Source organism: Haemaphysalis longicornis, unplaced genomic scaffold, assembly GCF_048455015.1.
Source record: "Haemaphysalis longicornis isolate Haplotype H1 unplaced genomic scaffold, Haemaphysalis longicornis Haplotype H1 scaffold_4, whole genome shotgun sequence".
Taxonomy (NCBI): domain Eukaryota; kingdom Metazoa; phylum Arthropoda; class Arachnida; order Ixodida; family Ixodidae; genus Haemaphysalis; species Haemaphysalis longicornis.
Genome location: NW_027526361.1, coordinates 165,577,961 through 165,600,348, shown reverse-complemented (window position 1 = coordinate 165,600,348; position 22,388 = coordinate 165,577,961). Strand labels below are relative to the sequence as shown.

Sequence of the window (22,388 nt, the reverse complement as noted above, 5' to 3'; positions counted from 1 at the left end):
TGGAAAACTAACAAAACTAACATTGACAATTCCATGCCAATGGAAATAACAACATCTTGAAATGAAAAATAAACACTGTGACAAAATATCAGGGCACAAATGAGGCCGAAGTGGAGTAATCCGACACTCTTTTCCCAAACTCGTCACTGTTGTTAACAAGCATTAGGACTGGCAGTTGGCGATTCCACTCCGATGAAGTTCTGGGAATAACGGAATTTGAATACGATATAGTGCGGCAATTGGGGATACCAACATTGCAAGAATGGTCTATGTGCAATGAAACATGAGTTGGGGGTGAGATAAGAGCATTTTAAGGGTGGTGTTTAATTTATAGATTTTGAAGAAAAGGCACGTGGGCGATATCTTTTTCCGCAGTGAGAGTTGTGCGACTGACAGAGCTGTTTTCATTTCCGTTACACTCGATAAACGGCAGTGTTTGTGAAGGATGCAACGTGGTGCTCGGTTCCAAATTGTTTCAAGTGCATTTACTGGCGATTTATTGCATGGATACCATACAGAATTCGCGCATTCGAGCTTTGAGCGGGCAAGTGATTGATACAATAACAGTTTAAGGGAAGCGGGGGCTAGGGAAAATGTCGCCTAATACAACCAAGCATTCGGTTAGCGTTCAAGATAATAGAAGAGTCGTGCATATTGCAAGTAAGGTCTGCTGTTAAGATGAGCCCAAGGTATTTAGAAGACGACACTGGTAGCAATGGGGAACTGTTACCAGTTCTTCCCATTTCTATTAGTGTCATAAGAGGAATCCTGCAAGCTACGTTGGCATGAGAACCGCATTACTTTGCATTTATTAATATTAAGTGTCATATGCCAAGTCGAGCCCCAATTAGCGATAGCGTCGAGATCCCGTTGAAGCAAAGAAACGTCGTTAGTATTTTTATTTCGCGATAAATAACAGAGTCATGATATCGGCAATGATAACGGCAATGATATCGGGAATTCAGCCCTGCATTGCTTTGCCAGCGTGACAAACACGGTTTATACTGAATAAATTTTGACCACCTCTAGATCTTTAATGTTCGCGGAAATCTTGAGCCGACGGACGTTCGTGCTTTTCGCTTCCATCAGAAAAACGGCCGCCGCGGCCGGAAATCGAACCCGCGTCCTGTGTGATCAGCAGCCCCTGTATATATTGCTTTTATGCTGTGAATAAACTGCAGGTGTTAGTTCGAGCTGCTCTCGTTGTCACTGAAAACCTTCACCTGGAACGTACGGAAAAGAAAGACGGTAGAGAGAAAGACGGGCACAATGCTGAGTCTATTGTGTCCGTGTTTCTCTCGACCGTCGTTCATTTCCTTACGTTCCAGCTGAAGGTTTTATAGTGATCATGAGCCAACTCGCCTAATCCCAAGCAATGTCACTCGTGGTGGTATTTTTTTTTGTTTGGAAGCTCTCCGTTCGACTGTGTACCGTGATATAAGTTTTACTGCGGTGGTATAAGGTGTATAAGTTTTACAGCTTTGATATAAAACACAGCAAAGCTGCACACTTCTACCCCCAACTGCTTTATCGCCGTCAGCAATAACGATCTCCGTGGGCAAAAACTCCGAGGCAACAAGGCGTAAGACGCCGAGCGCATGCATAATCAAACATACAGCATAGAGCTCAGGATTCGTTCAAAGTAACCGCAAAACAAGCATCGAAACAGCATAATGGACTATAAGGCGCCTGTGAACAATGACACCCCTCCCCCATGATGTGTTCCTGGTAAAGATTATGATTGCAGATTAACTTCGAAGTCTGGGCAGGACTAGCGTCACAAATAGAGCAGTTCTTTTCAAAGCCGCCGACCGCATGCGTCAGGCTGGGCAGGACCCAGGATTTGCAGCCAGAGAAGCCAAGCGTAGTGTCAGTAGATAAGATATGGGAGTACCGCCACTAAGGCGCGCAGGTCTGCAACGGCGGCCATTGTGTCGTTCATTATTGTTTCGAGATTGTCGCATGTACGGCCTCGCCGTTAACTTTCACCGGGTCGTTTGTTAACAACACTACCGAAGATGCAGCAAAGACGCTGCTGCTGAAATGCTGTATCTATGATTCGCAATCTGATTCGCGTTAGCTATGATTCGCATTCTTCGATTTGCTCTGCGTGCAGCCACAGAGCAGGGAGGACAAGCCAAGCCTACCAGAGTTGATCGACTTTAGCGCATAAACAACAAAATGGCGCCACCCATGAACCATCGCAGTGTAAACAAGTGCCAGGTAATGCGAACTGACGTATGATTTTGGCGGCGGCATGGAACAATAAGAGAAAAGGGTGCCAATACTCTGCACCCTTATCTAGTGACACCAGCCGAGGGCAAGGAGCAGGCCCGCCGAGTCGACGAGAAGCATTTCATACCCTCCTCCATCACCGCTTCTGGTGGTTTGCAACAGCTTTGCTGGACATGCAGTTTCGCAGGGCGGGATGGCGAGCACTTTTTGCTGTTCAGTTTACTTTATTTTCACTTAATAAAGTGAAAATAAAGTGAAACTTTTTCATTGAGCTTGTGAATACACAAGCTTAATGTAAAAGGGCCTCACCAGAATACATAACAGTGTCAACCCATGATACTTCGATTCGACGGTATGCGCAATTTTTGATGTCGATGCGTCTATCCCTGCTACGGCCCTTCCGGAATAACCAAACCTGCGGCCGAAGGTATCGCCATCGGTAAAGTCAACCGCATTGCTGCGTCCAGGTGCATAATGGCTGCAATCGATGGCCGTGGTCTTACGGGCCATGTGGGTCATTTCCGTCGGCCGGTTCGACCCCATTTTCCACAGTTGCCTGGGCAGGCCGTGGTTCCACCGTTTTGATATCATGTGCGCTTGGTAGACGTCAGGCACAACATTCGGCCTAGAGGAGCTGTCGGCTCCCGACCGAAGGCTTCTTCCCGGTGCCCTTGAGTTTCTGGAGGAACGTGTCGGCTACATCGGTCACGACAGTTTGACGAAATCTCCCGGGAAAACATCTCGTAACCTGGTTCATGGTATAACTACAGCGCGAAGGAGAAGACACACAAGGAAAGTAAACTGAACGAGCGCTTCTCGTTTTCTGTCTTGTTATACCATGCATACATACCAACTTGCTTAACCTCATCTCCTAACCTGGCTGTCAAGGTTTCTTCATCTTGTGTACGAAAGCCTTTTAGGGGTTCAAGTAACGAAGAAAACCGGACTAGTTGGTACAAGTTCATCTTCAGAGTGCACAAATAACGGGACAAGGATGGCAGGAAAGCGGGAGGAAAGCGGTTGTCCTTTGTTTTCGCCCCGTCTTTGTCCTGTTATTTTTGCGCCGTGAAAATGGTCCTTGTTGGGCGCCGACTAAAGGCAAGGCACTGTCTTCATTAACTTTGAGTGGGTTCAACCTTGAGGAAACGGTTCTTTTTAGTGCGGAGAAATAACCCACAACGAACCACTCTGTTCACATTTGGAACGAGCAGCGGACTCTTGTCATCAACGGGCACAACCCCCTTCCATCATGCTTAATATCATTGAGAACATCGCTGAGAACATCATGGTTGTGGCGCAGTAGTGCTTCCTTCGATTTATTTAAATGTAATCAGTACACCTGAAAACAGCCCTTTCTAGTGCGCGCCCCTTTCTGGCTAAAAAATGCCCACATCGGGAGTCTTCACGAGCCTATACAAATCTCCCTTTTCTGTATAGGTACTCCGTGCCGCCAAACGTGATAAGAGCACTGAAAGGATAAGTTACCAAAAGGTTAAAAATCATCCACTGCTACACCAGCTGCGTTCTATAACTCGTGCCAGTCCTCACCTCAGAAACTATATCAGGGCAGGCCACAGAATAAAACAAATCCTGCAATCATACACACCAAGTATTACCTATTTCCTCGTTATTGGCGTCCTCCGAACGCCTCATTTCAAATTATGCAGTATAACGTGCCGAAAATTCACCTGCGCTATGGGGTGCGTCCAGTGTAATGATCATGATAATTTTGAGAACCCGGGGACCTTTACGTGCACTGAAATATCAACACACCTTTCCGCCTGCATGTGAAAAGCGGCCATCGTGACCGGGAATCGAACCGGCGTCCTTGGACTCAGCTGCACAACGTCTTAGCCAGTGAGCCACCGCGGCTGGTAGCGCAGCATTACGAAAAGACACAATCTGCATATAAAAATTAAGCTCCAGCCATTCAGTCTAAACCCCCAAAAATCTTACAATGACTATTCAAATACTCTCACGACACTTTCGGAAAATGCCAAGCGTAAATATTTCGAGCAGGAAATTTCGAGAGGTATCAACTGCTCCAGAAAAACGTGGGAAATGGCAAAATAATTTCTTAATCAACCCTCAAAAAAGCACACACTGTATAAAATCAGTAGGGGGTTGCGAGCACTCAGGGAAGCAAAACACATTACAAATGAATTTAACGAGTTTTGTGCCAGTAATAAATTAACTACCGCCGGCAGCTCCACTCCTACGTGCAGTGCGCAGTCCTCGCCATTATTTCATTAACTCAACGTATCCTATCCTAAATCAGCGGCAGATTACTTTATCTAAAATCCACTGGACCCGGGCTTGATGGAGGGCTGCCGTCTACAATAAAAATGATTGGGAACCACGTCTCGCCTCCGTTAGGCCATATCATAAATTGTATGTTTAAAGAAGGTACATTTACTGACCAATGAAAAGTGGTTACAAACTATAGAACAATCTCTATTGTACCATGTTTGAGTAAAATCGTTGAAAAGCTAATAGAAACACACTTAATGAAATATTTCAATAATTTCAATATTCTCGTCCCTCAGAAGTTTTGTTTTCACCCAAGGTTTTTGAGAGAACCTGTGTAATTTCTTTGACAGAAACACGTAAACCATTACTTCCAACACAAAAAAAAAAATCACGCCATATCCACGGAATGAATGATGATAAGTGGGGCGAAGCTCGAGAGGGGGAGATCATCGGTAACCGTAACTCTCCCGTGAAAGTTCGCCCATTACATCATTAAGAAAGACGTAAGACTGTGTGCGTTTCTTCGTTTGTTCTTTTCATTTCATCGTTGTCATGACTGGATTGCGAGGTCCCTTCATTACGACGGCTTTATGATCTGTGAAATGAAGCGAGAGAGGTTCTTGTACTGGCTGCAATGGGAAGTTTGCAAACACAAAGTCTATACACGTTCCTCGGATCGTGGTAGGGTTCATATGGATACATCTGAGTGCGTATTTGAAGAAAGAACTTTTATTTAGGGCGAACTTGTGCCCGAACAAGACGAGAGGAAACGAGCAAAGGTCCTTGCGTCTCGTTCGATCTCCGAGAACGACTGCCTGCGTTCGTGGCGTGATCTCTTGCGTGATATCCCCCTCGCAGTGCACGTGCGCTCGCGCCTCCGTTGGCGAACACAGACAAGCTCGCGCTCCCGGTGTCGAGTTTGCGCTGCCGGTTGCAGGCGGTTCTTGCGCGTGCAACGCGGCCCACTTTGCGACATCTCCGAAAGCATGCGGCGGTCACGTACCACGAGACACAAGGGATGGACAGACCCATGGCTTTAGGAGCTTCGCCCCTAAAAACACTGGTTCCGTTACGGTTCGGCGTGAGTATCGGCAAGTCACCTCCGTACATTAGCAGAGGATGCGGTGTTTTTTTATCAGTTGTAGCATAGAAGAAATCCCACAGCGTCAACGTAAATGCTACTTGTGATTCAATTGTTGGGCCACCTAAGATAATTTATTTGCAGTCAGCCTTTGGACGGTGTCGCCCACATTTCTCTTAAAAGTGAGTTTGAATTAACGCCCAGCACTGTATATTGCTCCGATTACTAAAAGGAATTTTGAGATAGCTGCTATTACGGATGCGTGCATCACCATGAATACGTCTCCGTTCCGCCTGACCACCGCCCTCGTTCCGTCTGCTAATTTGCAGAATCTTATAACTGATTATGCGATTGCAAACTGGAGGGGTCATCGGGCGCGTGAATTACGAGATAGCACTCTTTGCGAAGATGATATTTACCCACCCCCCTCTTTCGGAATGAGTCGCTGGAGCAGAAAAGTAGCACATTAGAATAGTCAGTGAAAGTGTATCCCCCATAAAGACGCAGTGCTGAAAGAGACGAAACAGCATAACAACCAGGAAAGGGCACTGTAAGTACGTCACGATTAAACGGACGCTGAACGGGCGCTTTCCAAACAAACAAACTAAGAATGCCGCCCCAGAACTCAAAGCGGGTCTGAGAGTCGAGGCAATGATTGCCTAAGCGGGGTTAAACAACCTCATGCACGTGGTTGTTGTCATACGTTAGGGGCAAGAGAGTTTTAGCAGAGCGGGCCAGCGGCCAGCGGAACGGAGCGGACGAGCGCAGCGCCAGCGGAACGACGCGCGAAAAAAAGAGTTTTAGCTGAGCGATCGGCTGCCGCCTCCAGCGAAGCGTTGTACTGCGCCATCTGTCCGTTAAAAATTGAACTAGTCTGATAGGAATATTGAACTCCGCGGAGTGTCAATTCTCGGCCCACCGCCCGATTCACCGTGGCGACGACGCGAACCCATTTGTGGTCGTCGCCAAAAGGCCTCGTCGCGGCCACCTCCCGCAAAATGCACAGGTCTTCGTACGCCGTGAAGCACTGCGGGGCTTCTTGACTTGCCGCATTTCGGTTGCGTCCGTGCGCGATGACGACGCACCGCCGCTCGCGCTACAGGCAGCCATTTTGAATGCCGACGCTCGCTCGCCGGGCCGCTGGCGCGCTGCGCTGGGATGACCGAACGAGCGGGCGAGCTCGCAGCGTCGTAAAGCCGCTGGCCGCATCAGCGTACTGACGCATGCGCAGTGGCGCCTCCGCTCGTCCGCTCCGTTCCGCTGCCCGCTGGCCCGCTCTGCTAAAACTCTCTATTAGAGTTCTCAACGCTAGCCGCGAACGGTTTGCTTCTGATCGGCTGCTGGGAGCTGTGCGGCCATTTATTCTGCAGAAGCTTATGAATTTATCGAGGCAGAAAAAAAATTCACCGCAGCGCACACTTCAAGTGCAACCTGGAAAAATTTGCCCGGAATATGGAGCATAACTGACGTACTTACAATAGTTAGTTTAGGACGCAAAGGCGCGTAGCTGCAGTGCTGGTTTACAAACGATCCTGGGGTGCCGCACATTTTGCTCACACGCTTTCAATTCCGGCAAAGCGGCGTACACAACTTGTTCACTGAGGGGTTGATGCATAATTCACAGAATGAGGAGCGCAAAAAAAGCAGTCAATCACCTCACAAATAAATACCATGAAATGGCTGCATACAACACTATAACGAAAACACTGCCGTAAGACATCGTTACTGAATCGTTACAGCAGCTACTGGAACCCTAACATAAAACCAAATACATCGCACCATAGTATCGAACAACCCAGTTTACCTAATCTGCCTTATTTTTATGAACAGTTTTGTCTAGCAAAACTGTCTTTTCAGAGACGAGCTGCCGGCTCATGCGAATAATAAGGCTTCATTATCGAGATGGAGCGAATCATTTTAGTCCGTTTTTGGTCGGGCTGGCCGATGATGTTGCGGGACAAAGTGTTCTGAAGGGCCACCTCACCGATACCTGAGCTTCTAACCGAGCTTCTGGGCTTCTAAGGGCCACCTCACCGATTCGCGTCTAACGCTCGCAAGTGAGCTCGCTATCGGCGCCACTTTCATTGAGCTAGACGCATTGGAGCAACGTGAATAACCCATTCAGAAGCCAGCCTCCTAACGCCAAATCCCATTTGTGCTCTCCGAGTGACACAAAGGGCGTTTTACCCAGAATCACGCGTGGATGTGCCCTTATCTTGTTCAGGCCATACGTTGGCACCATTCATGGTGGCCGAAAACGAAGGCGGCAGTCGTGCGAATAGTAACCATCGAACAGTATTATCCAAGGCGGACGCGGAAAGCTGTGAGAATGATTCCTACCGCGCTGCACGTTCTCAATGCTCATTTAAAGCGACGCTGTTTGAAGAGCTTAGCCTGAATCTGAGACCTCACGAATGGTCGTCACGAGTTGGGAGTACCGGCTGTCGCAGTTCTCACAGCAGGCTTAGGCATCGCCACTAAGTCCCAGCTGCTTTAGCAGTAAGGCCGCAAGAGATTATATTGCAAGCTTTGGAGCTTCGGGAACAACCGACCTCGTATAATATGCTTCCTATTTGCTTCTATGACCACCTCACCTGAAAGCAGCGCTGGCCAAAGAAAAAAAATCAAAGTGGGCCGTTAGGAATATGTGCACATAAGTGTGCTGTGTTGCCAAGAAAAGATTCCCACATTGTACTCACGAGTGCAGCTTCATGAGTGCTGATGTTCATATGCGTTATGCGGGGAGGAGATACCGCTGAATTTTTTTGTTGTTGTTTTCTTGCGATGACGATCTGCTCAGGGCTTGGACTCGTTATGACTCCGTTATATCGTTAGGACATGGTCATTCACGCCTTATAGTAAAGGAGCTCTCACTCCTGTGCGAAAAGGCTTCACTAGGTCAACGAAGCACACGAACGAAGTGAGATTGGCCAACAGTCATTCTCATCATTCGAGAGTTGCGTTGGTTGTGGTGGTGACGTATGAACGGGCCTCGGGGGAGCTGGCCGGGATTGCATCGGGCTGCCTCTTCGTTGTTGTCATCAGGAGTTTGCTTTAAGGCGTCGACAAACTGGTGGCTAAAATAGGTGGAAATTACGCTTCAGTGCGGCCTTTTTTGCGGGATCGACCAGGTTTCTTCTAGTTTGGGTCTTTCATGCGGCATATCAAGAGGACAGGGAACGGAAAGTACTGTGTCCACTAGGACTACCATGGCGCCTTGAAAGGTCCCAGAGCTCTCTTCCTGGTCGACAAGAAGGGAGCTTTGCCGGAGCCTGACCGGAGTGCGACCATGGCTTACAGCCATCGTCCGAGGCCCTCCGGCATTCAACACACCGCCATGGTCGGTCACAGCTTTTGTTTCCGAGCAATGAATTGCGCGGTGTCGCCGCCTACCGTGCCCATGACTGCTCAAGGTGACCAGTGCGGGGTTTTGACTTCATCACCGGGCTGCACACCACGATACACATCTCTTCAGACGAGCACCCACCGCACGCGCATATAACGGACTGGGATGCATTCCGCCTACACAGTCAACATATCGCTCCCGCTGCCCCTGAAAAAGACACTGACCTCGAGCAGTGTGTCGCCACCTTGTTGCAAGTTAAACAACACGAGAAACTTGTAGAACCGAAAATGGCCTCCGCCTGCGGGGGCTCCAGAAATTAGAATGACATATATGGGAGGCTTACAGTAGCCTCGGACGACGGGGGCACAAACACGAGCACCGCCGTGCCCTGCGCCGCCGACTCGAGCTCCTCCGCATTGAGATTACACGACACGCAGGCCAACTGGCACCAACTCTGCGACTAAATGCGGGGTACCCTCAACATTCGTCGCACATGGGCTCTATTACGACACCTGCTTGACCCTTCCAAATCCAAATCCAGTCAATCCTTACGTATCGCACAGCTGCTCCACAAGCAAAATGGAACCAAGTAAGATATCACATCCCGCCTTAAAGCGCTCTACATACCGACCTCTAATTCCTCCGCGCCACCCATTGCACGTTACGCCAGAGCTTTCAACCCCACCCTCGATGCTGAAATTTCTCGCGAGGAAATCATACAGGCCACCCGCCCCCTGCGTCGCCAAACCGCACGAGGCGCGGACGCAATCATTAACAAACTACTCCGACATCTTGACGATACTTGTATTGATCATATCACCACTTTGTTTAAGTACCAATGAGAGCGCGGCACTCTTCCCAGCTCGTGGGAACACGCAAACATCTAATTCGGAATACACGCAGCACTAAGTACATTGAATGCAATGGGTACCAGAGGGTACCTTACTCAAAGGATGCCACTTCGCGCCGCGAGAACTCAAAGCGTGATGTAAAGAGTCACTAGCGTGCTGTTAAGGACTAGCGTTAAGTAGAAGCCTCACAACTTGCGAAACAGCGGCACGCTCATTGTACCTCGGGCTGCGGGTGGCAGTTTACAAAACTAAACTTCCAAATGTGTAGCTAAGGCTATAACGGGGTTTTGTCGAATGGCCGCGTCGTTGCCGACCCTTATTTCACATCAAGATTCGCGCAAGCTGATATTTACGGAATAATTCAGGGGAAGTTCTGGCACCAACTCCGCCGATGGCCCATTTATGCGTCACAAACCGTCCGCGCTAGAAAGAAAAAACCAACCACGCTAAGCATGGACCATACATCTACGCCTAGCATACCATCCCACATTAAGATACCTCGCCTCATGTGGCAACAGTATGGCCGGAGCACTGGATAACGCAACTATGGTAAGAACAAATGGTCACCTAAACGGTCACCTAGACAAGCGATCTGTAAACATGAACTCCGCGAGAAAATAGAAGCTGCTAAATAGGCTAGCATAATTCAACCGAATTTAATTATGGTGCACTTCTCACATAGCAGTGAAAATTCAGTTCGTGCCGCGACTATATGAAAAAAACAGAGCACCAAACTATACAACGAAGCTGCGGCAGCCCGCCTCAGGAGGTAGGGCCGCAATCATGCACACAGGGAAAGCAGCTACGCCTCTCAACCAAGTCGGGAAATTTTAAAAGAGCGAGCCTGCGGTTCGCGTTAGCCATAAAACACAGTACGTCCCTCAGAGGTGAAACCAATACCCAAAAACATGGCGCTTAAAGACGGAAAAGAAATCACACCAAAGTCCCGGCAGCAACCTTACTGTAAACAAAAGCAGAAGCCGAAGCTTCCACAAACATTGTCACAATGCGCACGAATATCAATCTTTATCTGGTGTCAAACAGACAAAATGCCAGAAAAGGGAAGGCTTGGCGGGCTCTGAGCCCCCTCTCGTTACAAGGGTTCGAGACCGAGAGAGTTAAGCAATGACGGCTGCAGTGTACAAGGTAACAACTGACGGCCAGAATTTTTGCGTGTATAGGGAATGAGCCATGTTTCAGCATAACGAGTATCATGACCAGGAACGTTACGTGTCATGTTGGATAACTGGTCGCTGATAATCTTATTGCGGTTTGTTCATGCATATCGACGCCTGGGTATCGTGTAGTTGTACAAATAGGGACCCGCTCAAAGGCACAGTTCTTTAAAAATGGGTGCAGTATGGACATTATGAGGCACGTTCGAAATTGCACTCGCAGGTTTCTTGTAAGGGATATGAAGTCTTGTTATGTTGGACATAGTTGTTTCCGAACCCAACTGACTACAATTTATTTGGGGCAAAAGAAGTTAACCAAAAATTACTAGCTTAGCATTTGTCGGCCGTAAACATGTAGGATGGTAAGCACAACTTTAATACGGGCCAAGTTGATTTAAATCACGGCGATGTGTATCCACAGCGGGTGTTCGTGAAATATTGCTCTAAGAGAGAGAGAGAGAGAGAGAGAGCAACTTTAATGGGTCTCCTGCAGTAACCCCTATCATCCCACCCTCTTAGGCGGGTTCTTGGGGCGACGTGGCCGGACGCCTTCTTAGCGGGGAGAGCCGCTCGCGGCGGGCTTCAGCGTACTCGGGTTAACACTTTCTGCTTCCATCCCGTCCGGTCGCTGCTTCTCGAGCGCCGCTAGGATCTGCCGGATGGCCGTGTGTTGGACGCCGTAGTCTTCGGATCTCTTCGCCTCCTCCATGAGGGGCGGGAGAACGTCTGCACTGTTGCCTGCGTTCGCGCACTCGCAGTCTTTCAGGATGTGGGCCAACGTGGCCCTCTCCCTCCCGCACAGTCTGCACAAGTCTGTTACGTATACCTCTGGCCACAGGTGCTTTGCTAACACTGGGGTTATCACGGAATTAGTCTGCAATTGGCGTAATACCACCGCCTCCTCCCGCGTCAGACGAGGGTGGGGCAGGGCCATCGTTCTTCTGGCTAACCGGTACCGCAGGGTTACCTCCCTGTAAGTGTCCATGGTGTCCTTCTCGGGGCGATCCACCACGTCGGCGGCGGCCGTTACCGGGGCGCGGCCGGCGAGTCCACGCGCCACGGCGTTGGCCGTCTCGTTGTGGTTGGCGAGCACCAGCTAGCTCGCCACTCCTTCGCCCGCGTGTGCGGGAAACCACTTAATCACTGCATTGGTGATGACTCCGTTGGCTTCGGCCTTGCGCAGGATGCGCGCGGCCGCACTGCACACTCGGTGTTTTGCAAAGTTGCGCACTGCCGTTCGCGAGTCGCACAACATCGTCTTCGTTCTGGGGTCCGCGATGGCGAGGGCCACCGCCACTTCTTCCGCCTGGCTGGGCACCGTGGTTCGTACGCTTGCCGCCTGCCTGGTCTCACCCGTTTTGGCTCCGATCACGCTGACGCTGAAGGCGTCGCCGATGTACTTGTAACTGGCCGCATCCACGAACACGGCTCCCTCATCGCTGGCGTGTAGCGCGATCAGCGCCTTGGCTCTCGCCTCTCTTCTTTCTTGGTGGAACGTCGGAGTCATGTTCCGCGGGATCGGGCTCACGACGATGCGCTTGCCCAGTTCCCGCGGTATCTGCTCCTGCATGCGGTGGTTGTCAACCTTGGCTCCGATGCCTAGTTGTTTGAGGATAGATCTGCCGGTCCTGGTTTCCGACAGTCTGGTGAGCTGCGCCGTCTGCTGTGCCTCGGCGATCTCTTCGAGGCAGTTGTGGAGTCCCAGGGCTTCGAGCTTCTGCGTGCTCGTGCACCCTAGGAGCCCTAATGCTGATTTGTAAGCTTTGCGGATCATCGCATCGATCTTCTTCCGCTCGCACTGCCGCCAATTATGGAAGGCGGCGACATAGGTGATATGGCTGATGACGATGGCTTGAACCAGTCTGACGAGTCGTGCTTCCTTCATCCCGCTTCTTCTATTGGCGACGCGGCGTATGAGACGCAGTGCCGTGCCATGCTCCAAGACATTTTTGCGTGACTTACTATGTCTATTTTAGACATAGGAAGGGTCAGGTTTCCGCCCATGTTTTATTTTTTATGTTTTGCTCTGAAAGGCACAGCCTTTGGCTTGGTGGTATTTGTTTTTGACAAGTTCCATATGCTCCAGCTACACAGTTTACTTAATGAACGATTTACGTCGGCCAATAATTTCGTACTATCCTTACAGGTACAAAGTAATTTAGTGTCTTCAGCATAGATGACGGGCCTAATTTCTGGGGTAATGCCCATTATATAGTGTACTTAGAGAATTAAAAGTAATGACCCAAGGATGCCACATTTAGATACCCCGTCTTTGATAGGCTTACTTCTTGTAAACCTGTTTATAGCAATGGGTTCACATGTGAACTGAAGATACAGTTTGGTCAAATTGACTAAAGCCATATTTATCCAGCTGTTTTACCACGGTCATTTTCCTTATTCTATCGAACGCCTTGAAAACGTCTACGAATACACCCAGTGCCCAAATGTGCCCAAATGTTTTCCCCAAAAAGCGCCGTCCGCAAGTTCTGCAAGACCTCACGTGTGCGGAAGTGATTCAATTACCTCGCTATGGAACACGCAAGAAAAAAAAAATAAAGTATATCTCTCCCCCTTCCCAAAAAACGCTGCGTGGCTTGCCCGGTTTTTCTATGACTTCACATTGCACCTATCTGCAGTACAGTATTGACAATTGTCCTATCTGTATTACGCAGTGGAGAGGCCTGCAAGAGATTGAACAGCGCACACAACGATGCCATCTCATCACAATATGACAAGTGCGCGCCGATTACCGCGCCAGTACACGTATTCGTTATGCTCGGGGCGCGACGGTGACCGGTGCACATATCTGTATCCGATGCGGGACAATGCGCCACGTGAAGCCCTTAGCCTGACACCGAAGAGTGCATTAGCGCTTGTCATGTGGTGTAATGCATGCTTAGGAATCCATCAGGGGCGAAGGCGCAGGACAGATGCGGTCCCCGAACGTGACGGCACGATTTATTATCCGACCGGGGGGCGGAGGAAGGCGCGAGGCGGAATTATTTATACACCGGCACGGCCCGGTGGGTCTTGCTGCAGGCACACGAACAAGCGGACGTTGCGCCGAGCTTGGAACGTGAGCCGGGGAGTCAGCGGGGCTTATATTCGTTCAAGCGTCGCCGGGGTGCTCCAAGATGCGGGTGTCCGTCTGCTTGACATACGGCGTTATTTTGGACGGCCCGCGTGCACGAGAACTCTCCCTCCGCCCGTGCCTCCGCCTGCCCAGGTCGCCGTTCATTGCGCGCGTTTGTTCACTCTTTTCCTCTACACGCGTCGTGCTCAAGACGAACAGGGTCCCACCGCCGTCGTGTGGGGCGGGCACTGCGCCGGCGTTGTTGCGCTGCTTGCGCTCGCCAGCTTCCTTTTTCGCCGCCCACGAAAAGGAGCTGGCTTCGCGGGCTGTTGCCGTGGCGTTGCAGCTGAAGAATTATTTTAGATTTCTGCCCACACAGCGCAGACACTCGTAACTCATGTAAGGGCAAGACGCGGATGTACAATCCACGCCATGTGTGAAAAGTACGCAGACATCAGGTTAATCAGGAGGTCTGCTGAACAATATTTAATGAAGTTGATCACTGAATTATTAACGAAGTTGATCGTTCAGGGAACGCCATGGTCCATGGCGTGGCTGGCAAAAGCCTCTTTCGCTCTATCACCCATCTCTCTCTTCCCGCTTGTCTTTCTAATGCGCATAAATGACTTACCCACCAATGTACTAACCAAATTAGGACTTTTTGCCGATGATTGCGTTTTATACTCTCCTATCTGTAAACCAGACGACAGCGCTAAACTTCAACAAGATTTAGATTTAATTGTAGCTTGGTTTAATAAATCACTTATGTCGTTAAACCTAACTAAGAGTGAAACGATGTCATTCACCCGCAAAATGAGCGCAGAAAAGTTTTCCTGTAGCATTAAGTGTGTTCCCATTAGCCCTACACTATCATACAAATATCTCGTCGCTACCACGGTCAACCCATATTCAAATCATCTGTTCAGAAGCTCCACGCACTCTAGGATGCCTGCGCCGCAACTTAAAATTAGCCTCGCCAGACATTAAAAAGTTAGCTTTTGAAACTTACGTACGGCCGAAACTAGAATATGCTTGCTCAATGGCACCCCTCACAAGCATATCTAACTAACGATTTAGAAAGGATACAGAACCGCGCTGCCCGTTTGATTTGATCCCAATACTCTAACGATATCAGCGTTACCGTACTAAAAGAATCATTGAAACTGCCGTCACGTGAATCCCGTCGTATCATTTCTCGATTGTGTCTGTTGCATGCTTTCCATTATCACCCTCAATCACGGCACGTCCTCCTACAACCATCACACAGAACTTCATCCCGCATGAATCACAACCACCCTATCGCACCAATAAATGGACACACCTATGCAATGATTACCTCCTTCTTTGCCAATGGGATGACACTGTGGAACAAACTACCTGATAATATAGTCAGGTGCAATAACCCCCGATGTTTCCGCAATAAACTAAAATGTCACATGTCGCAATCTAACTGAATGTGTTGTTTCACTGCCAGTGTTTAAATACTTTTTAACGACTGTACAAACGGTGGTCACTTTTCTCTGAAAGCCTCACCTTTGTACCTGTACTTTTTGTTTGCGTTTGGTAATGTTTACTTTTTTACTTTACATATTGTACCTTTTTTATTATCATTGTTTTCCGAATGTTTAACCTTGGAACCCTTTAACTGGTGTTGAGTTGTTTATTATACCTTGTACGCCCCCCCCCCCCCTTATGTAATGCCTTCGGGCCTTTAAGGTGGAATAAATGAAACGAAATGAAAGTGTTCGTGATGGAGGGGGGCAGCAGCTTCCTAAGAAAACCGCCCCGCTTTGCGGAGGCGAAGCTGTATATATGAGCAACGGCAGAACCCCAAACGTACATAGAACGCAATCATGAAGGGGTGTCACATATGAAGGTGCACTTCTTTAGCCAAGTGGCCTCTTCCATGCAATGAATGAAAGCACGACCAACTCGCCCCGTTCTCGTGAACCGATGGAACACACACTGTGCAGTAATTGACCACGGCTTCGTCTTCCTCTTCACCACCGGCATTCGCCCCCCGTCTGCGCCCGCATCATTCTTTATTTACAACAACGTCTTCCACGCCAGCTAATCTGCGATTGCGAGCCCGCTACCATCAACGAGATTACAGCATAGTTGCGCCGCAGTTTCAAGAGCGCTTATTTGCTACTATGGCCTGGCACTAAAAACTGCCCTCGGTCTACCACATCACAGCTGGAAATCGGCGACATTGAGCACGACGCGCAGCCTATGAAGTGAAAACTTCGAAAGTGACCAAATTGCATTGAGGTGCTGAGGTGGTAGTTACAGCCTGCTCAGTGCCGCTAAGCAGCAGTTACATGCTTGATCGGCCGCTACGAAAATTTGCCTTGTCTTAAATTGCCCGCTTGTCTATCTTTGGCTTTCCGCAAGCTACCAAAATCAAAGCAAAAGCCACAGTAGCACGCTGACATTATCAAAAGTGAAAATTATCAAACACGACTAGCGTAAGCGTCCGCTTCCACGACATTCTTTATGAATCACGCCATCCTCCTAAGCCTTCAAAAAACAGAACCAGACACAAGCATTTTCATCTGAATTACAGAGTTGCTCTCAAGCCACTTTGCCCGGATTACTGGGCCCGACACACCCTCGGTCATACGCCGCTTTGCGCCCCAGGATTCCCCTTGCCCCCCACACTCTTCACTCGCGCCATAAAAGCCTGCCCTGAAATTCCGCGTTTCTTCCTCCCCTCGACGAGCCATTTACGGCGACGAAATTGCCATTCAGAGTTTTCGCGTTCGTCTGGGAACTAATAAACGTGCCCTCCAGATCGGTATCGACAATATCCAGACCCATGCCCAATGGGGGAGTGGGAGGGGCTCTTGAATGCTACCGACCGCTGCTTGCATTCCAGCCCTACTCTGGTAAGGCAAGCAGGGCTGGCCTCACTAACTCGCATAAAGCAGCTCTCTCTCTCCTCTGAAAATTCGGAATTGCGTCGTTGTCGTTAGAGGAAACCAAACGACGGTACATCCCTGTCTCTTTACCCCTACCCTCATGTCTCCCGCCAATCATACGTCGTCGACACATCCACGTCTCAGGCTTTCCACGGCAACACGATGCGAGGAGCACCATTCGGGCTCCTCGCATTGTGAAGACAATCTACCAGATTGTCTTCACAAATAACATGCTAAGCCAAATCACCAGCCACAGTACAGACCTCAAAGAGCTGGAATTTCTGAAGATAGGGGAAAAAACCGTCCATTTTAGAGTCTTGTATGCCCTTCCTCACCCTAAACTAACAAAAACTCAATGTCATAATCGCCAAATCGCTCTTGGAATCGCCAGGGGCCGCGCACGGAACTTGGAGCACTCACTTATGGGCAGGAGTACCTCAAAGCCGACGCCGGCCTTCCCGAAATCTTTCAGGAGAAAGTAGCCGCCCACATTTCTGCACAACAATACAGGCTTACGACATCGACCCAGCCCCGCAACATGTGGCTAAAATCCGATTTAGAATTCCCAACACCCTCTCTTTCGGAAAGAATCCTCAATACCCCGCATCACAGTCAAGCCCATCCCAAGTCAAAATGTACTCCACCCCAGTCTCTGTTAGTCGCTGAACAAGAATCCTCCCTCTTTCCACACCTTTGCAGGACATATTACACAGCCCCCGCACTCACGGAAGGCTGCTGAAATCGAAGTCATTGCCGAATCAGTCATGTTGCAGCAATAATATACGACTGCATTGTCACCCGTACAGGCAGTCAAAGAGCCCACCGAGACATTCGTACGAACTATCTAGCCGCACACATTCATCACGACCTCACATCCTACATGGCAGCCCACAAACAACTGCAACTCTTCCTGGAGTGGGTCCTGGGCCCCAGGTAACGGGCACTGTAGAGAATGAAAGAGGTCATTTCCTCGGTTGTACAAATACGACTCCAAACGGCCATTAGTGCCAAACCTGGCCTGGGCCTAAAGAATTACGCGCCGTCTTTCGCAAGGCTCGGGCTCAACAACTCAAGGTTCTCCACCTTTCGCGCCAACGCCTCGTCTACCCACCCCTGACTCAAACACTGCAAAGGTGTGTACAAACCTTCACCAGGCACAGACCCTATCCCGTATTTGCGACCTCATTACCCACCACATCCTGACCCCACCCTTCATTCCCAGTCGTCAGGCGTCTGGCGCGTATGCTGAGGGGAAACCCACATGCTGTAGCTGTCCGCTTGTTGGACGATCACCCCCCACTTACAACACCCACGCCTCTTACCACACCACATGCAATACACCCGGGAACGCTGGCCGCTCTTCCAACAGATCGCCGCTAGGGGCCTCGCTTCACCCTCCACTCGAATCACGAGCGCGACCCTCAATACCGCACGTCACGTGTTAAGGCTCCTTCACGAGCCTCCAAGAACCGAACTGAGCGCTTGTTCTTTAGGCCGCTTCACCGCCCTCCAAGACCACACCTTCGGCTGACCGGGCGTGGGCGGCATGTGATAAAGTTTCTCTCGCGCTCTCTTTTTATCTCTAAGATACGCCTTCACTGGTGAGTGTGAGACCTAATATGATACCTTGCATCTTAAGTGATATTTGCAGTGCTGTATCAGCGCTATGGAAAATTGGATAAAGCTCTGAATATTTATGGGGAACTCATGGCGCTCACAAACGCATCATTCGATTACCCCAGTTTTTCATGCAACACCGTCTTCCTCATGAACCAAAACATCAGTAAATTTCAGTTTCTTTAGAAGGTAAATATGTGTGCAATTTCAATGCAAGGGCCTCCTCAAGACTCTCGTGCGCTGTCTTTTTGAGAAACAGCCACATTATCGGGGACCAAAACATTGGCAATTTTGAGTTTCTTACGATAAGGCCAATAACTGAATGTGAAGACCCAGTCTCGCAATTCTTTGTTTGTCGAACGACGTTGACAGTGTCTAACAGTATTTCGTTTACTTTCAGGTGTCTAAAGTCGCGTGTCGGAGCCCTTGGTCCAGTGCGTTGCGATGGGCTTTTTGTCATGGACAATTACTGTTCTGCTGTCGTCATCCCATTTTGTCTGCTCAGGTTAGTTTGCTATTTGAATTTTCTGGGATACTAGAATATTAAAGCAGACGCTGTTCAGCGACTTTTTTGTATTGTTGCCTGCCCCTTGGCCGGGACCGTTATATGTTCCCGTGCTGAAACCGTACCGTTCCTATGCTGCTGTTGGTTGTTGTTCCTGTATATGTGGCACATATAAAGTTGTGGCATTGGCCAGGATTCGGGTGCGCTGAGCGGTCATATTTTCCTCGTAATGAAAGCATGAATTAGCCACGTAAAACGTATCGAATAGAGCGGGCCGCTGGACACTTGAACATCGTGGCATGCGAAAGGAACAGGTGCACACCAGCCGCTCTGATGTCTCACCCTGGGGAAGCTGTAGCGGATTAGTTCGCTTCAACACAGGTACAGGTCACACTTGCGGTGCCATGCGAAACGTCAACCGAACGTGTTCATATGCCGCGCCCAGCTCATAAACCTGCCTAGGAGGCAGCCAATCACCCTCATTTACAAAAGCTGCGTAGAAGTGAGCTGAGAGAACGCTTTAAAATCACTGCTGTTTGAAAAAACGAAGAAAGCTCACATTAACGCGCAAGAGTTGAAGGTAACGAAGCTGTACGCAACCTTCACGACCATTACGACGGTTTAATTCCACGATTGCAGCCGATTTGCTTCTTCTTCGCTACCGCAACGACCATTAGTTTTAGCATAGCGGCTCCCGTACGCTACGCTAATGTTAGCGGGTAGCGGGACCGGACTGCGCATGCGCGCGCGGGGAGTGCGAGGAGGTTACCCCTCAGCGGAGGGAAAGAGCGGGCATGGCGAAGGCAGGCCGCGCGGAACTAATCCACCCCACCGTGACGAATTTGCTCTCCCCAGTAGCGCCCCGCTACCCGCCGCCGTAGCGTTAGCGGACGGAGCACGCTATGCTAAAACTCTCTATTGTTGCTATTACGGCGAAGAAGAAGCAAATCGAAGAAGCAGAACGAACGAACGGAACGCGCACACTTAAACTAAGCGCCCGCAGGTGGAACGTGTACCTTATCACGTGTTCCGTGTCGAGCAGATGGCGTGATTCTTCTCCCCACAGTCACAGCCGAGGGAGTAAGCCGTCTGACTCTAGGTTACTAACTCACGGTCGCAGCCGAGTTAATCTTAAAGACGTCTAGGACCAAAACCATTCCCGCCCTGACTGCTTTCCCCTCCATTGAACTGTTGGCCCCGTTTTAAACCAAGCGTACATAATTGTACATTGTGTTTAGTTTTGCTTTTAATTTTGTAATCAACTCACTGTATGTGTACGTAGTTGTAAATATATGTAGTTGTAAATATATGTTGACATGTAGAGCAATAAATACCATGTGGAAAACAAGAAAAACACTGTCGTAGCCGAGTGGGTAAAATGGCAAAGTCTAGCTCCGTTGATCTACCAGACCCAGGTTCAAATCCTGCAGGTGGCGATGATTTATTCTCTTTATACTGTTATACTGAGTTGTGTGAAATGCCGGAATCAAGGAATTGCTAAACAGCTTCGCTGTTAAAAATGTAGCATTGTTGCGTCAAAGCCCGAGTTTACATCTGCCTGAGCTAGTGAGGCCCAACAGCGGAGGCCTTTTGGCAACTGGTCAAGAGAACTAAAGGGATCGGTGACCCAACCCAACCAGCCGACGGCGCTGGGAGCGCACAGGAAGTGGCGGCCCTGTACACGCAGGAGAACGGAAGGTCGCCGCTGTAGCGTGTGCCATTCCGCTTGATACCAAGAAACGAAACAAAGCGCGCTAAACGGAAAGCGAAGAACGAGACGCAAGCATGGTGTATCAGGAAGCAGGCATGTCGAAGTAATTCGCGCCATAAGGTGACAAAACGATAGCGAAGGACAACGCGCAAATACGATGTAGGGGTAAACAAGTCGCTGATGAGTATAGCGCTTATCGCCAAAAAGAACATAAGCTTACTTTAGTACACCGAGGAATTTATTTTACATCGGAAAATGCTTAATGCTACTTCTGTTTTGCTAAAGTATTGTGTAATGATGTACAGGTTTTATTCTCAGTAAAATTCAATCCAGCGTGCTAGTAAGTGCACGCCTTTGCTACGTCGGAAACCTGCCACATGCCGCCACCTGCGTTTTGTTTCCCTTTTGTGCAGTATAATATTCCTGTAGGCCCGTGTGGGTGAAGCGGAAGAGCCAACAACGCATTGTGCGTACTCGTCCTTTTTAATGCCACCCTTCACTGTGGCTCACTGGCTAAGACGTTGTGCGGCTGAGCGAAAGGGCACAGGTTCGATTCCAGGCCGCGGCGGGAGTCGGACAATCAGTACACGGTCTTTTGCTATGAGAAGAGCTTCTTGAAAGTTCTCCTGGAATCATTGCTGTGTCCCTTTTGGTGTACTGCAGACGCTACGGATATATAGTTAGTGTCTCAACACCGTGGGAGAAGCCTAGAGAACATGTGTGCAACCTCTGTAATTGTAGATGCGGAAGAGTGTGGAAGAGTGTGGAAGAGTGGAAGAGATGCGAAAGAGTGGAAGAGTGGAAGAGATGCGGAAGAGGTGGAAGAGTGTGGCGAGGTGCGGGTAGGGTGGGTTATGGACTGATTTGTAGCGAGGGAGTTGGACCAAGAAGCCGGTTTCTGGTGGGGCAATATCGATGCGTTGTGGGTCTCTTATGGTCAGCAGTGCTTGAAGTAGTGTTCGTGTGTTTGGAACCTCTACGTGGTTAAAGGACGGCATTGGTGTCATTGAGTGCGGTGGTGGTGGCAGCAGTATCGGGCAGAGATTTGAGCGTAGGCCTCAGGCTGTGCTTGAACCTGGGCATTTCATTGAGCAAGGCTGTCAAAAAGTCTCTCAATTATGTTCTCTACGTTTAGATAGATGTCTAGAGCGCTAAGCTGTCCTACTTCGTTTCCAGAGAAGTGGGTATTGTGCCGGGGTTGAAGGAAGGTCCGGATCAGAAGTGTCCTTGCGTTTCAGGGAAGGTGTCAGGGAGGCGTAGGATCGGGCGGGGGTGTTGGGCAAAGGTAGCGGGTTAATGCTTTCGAGAGCGCTATTTTCTCTCCGCCGGTGCTCGTTTTCGTGGCAGCATTGCATGAGCTGCGCTCTAAAGGATTGTATGTCCACAACAAACGCACGCTGGGGGTTGGGCACAAGTTTGGTGCTGTGGGCGGTGTGGAAAATTATGAATTGGGAGGGCTCTGGGGGATCAACTGGCTGTTGGTCGGGGCAACGGTTCCGTGTTGCGGTAGCCTTGAGCAATTTGATTGTAGGTGATTGCGTGCCGGGTGCACTGGGATAAGTGGTGTCAGTTGTCTTCCTGCGGTTCGTGCGGTTGTTTAGCCCGCTCGCCGGTAAGGCTGGC

General features: G+C 49.5%; 1 protein-coding gene across 3 annotated transcripts in view; it reads left to right on the top strand.

Annotated features, from left to right (window-relative positions):
- LOC144179492 (neural cell adhesion molecule 2-like) overlaps positions 1–22,388 on the top strand; it is a 408,645-nt gene that overhangs the window by 203,047 nt on the left and 183,210 nt on the right. For all 3 annotated transcript variants that reach the window (XM_077707865.1, XM_077707866.1, XM_077707863.1), the window contains one exon: positions 18,950–19,054. In XM_077707865.1, the coding sequence (XP_077563991.1) occupies positions 18,994–19,054 (61 nt within the window). In that variant the 5' untranslated portion in view covers positions 18,950–18,993. The remainder of the gene's footprint in view (positions 1–18,949; positions 19,055–22,388) is intronic.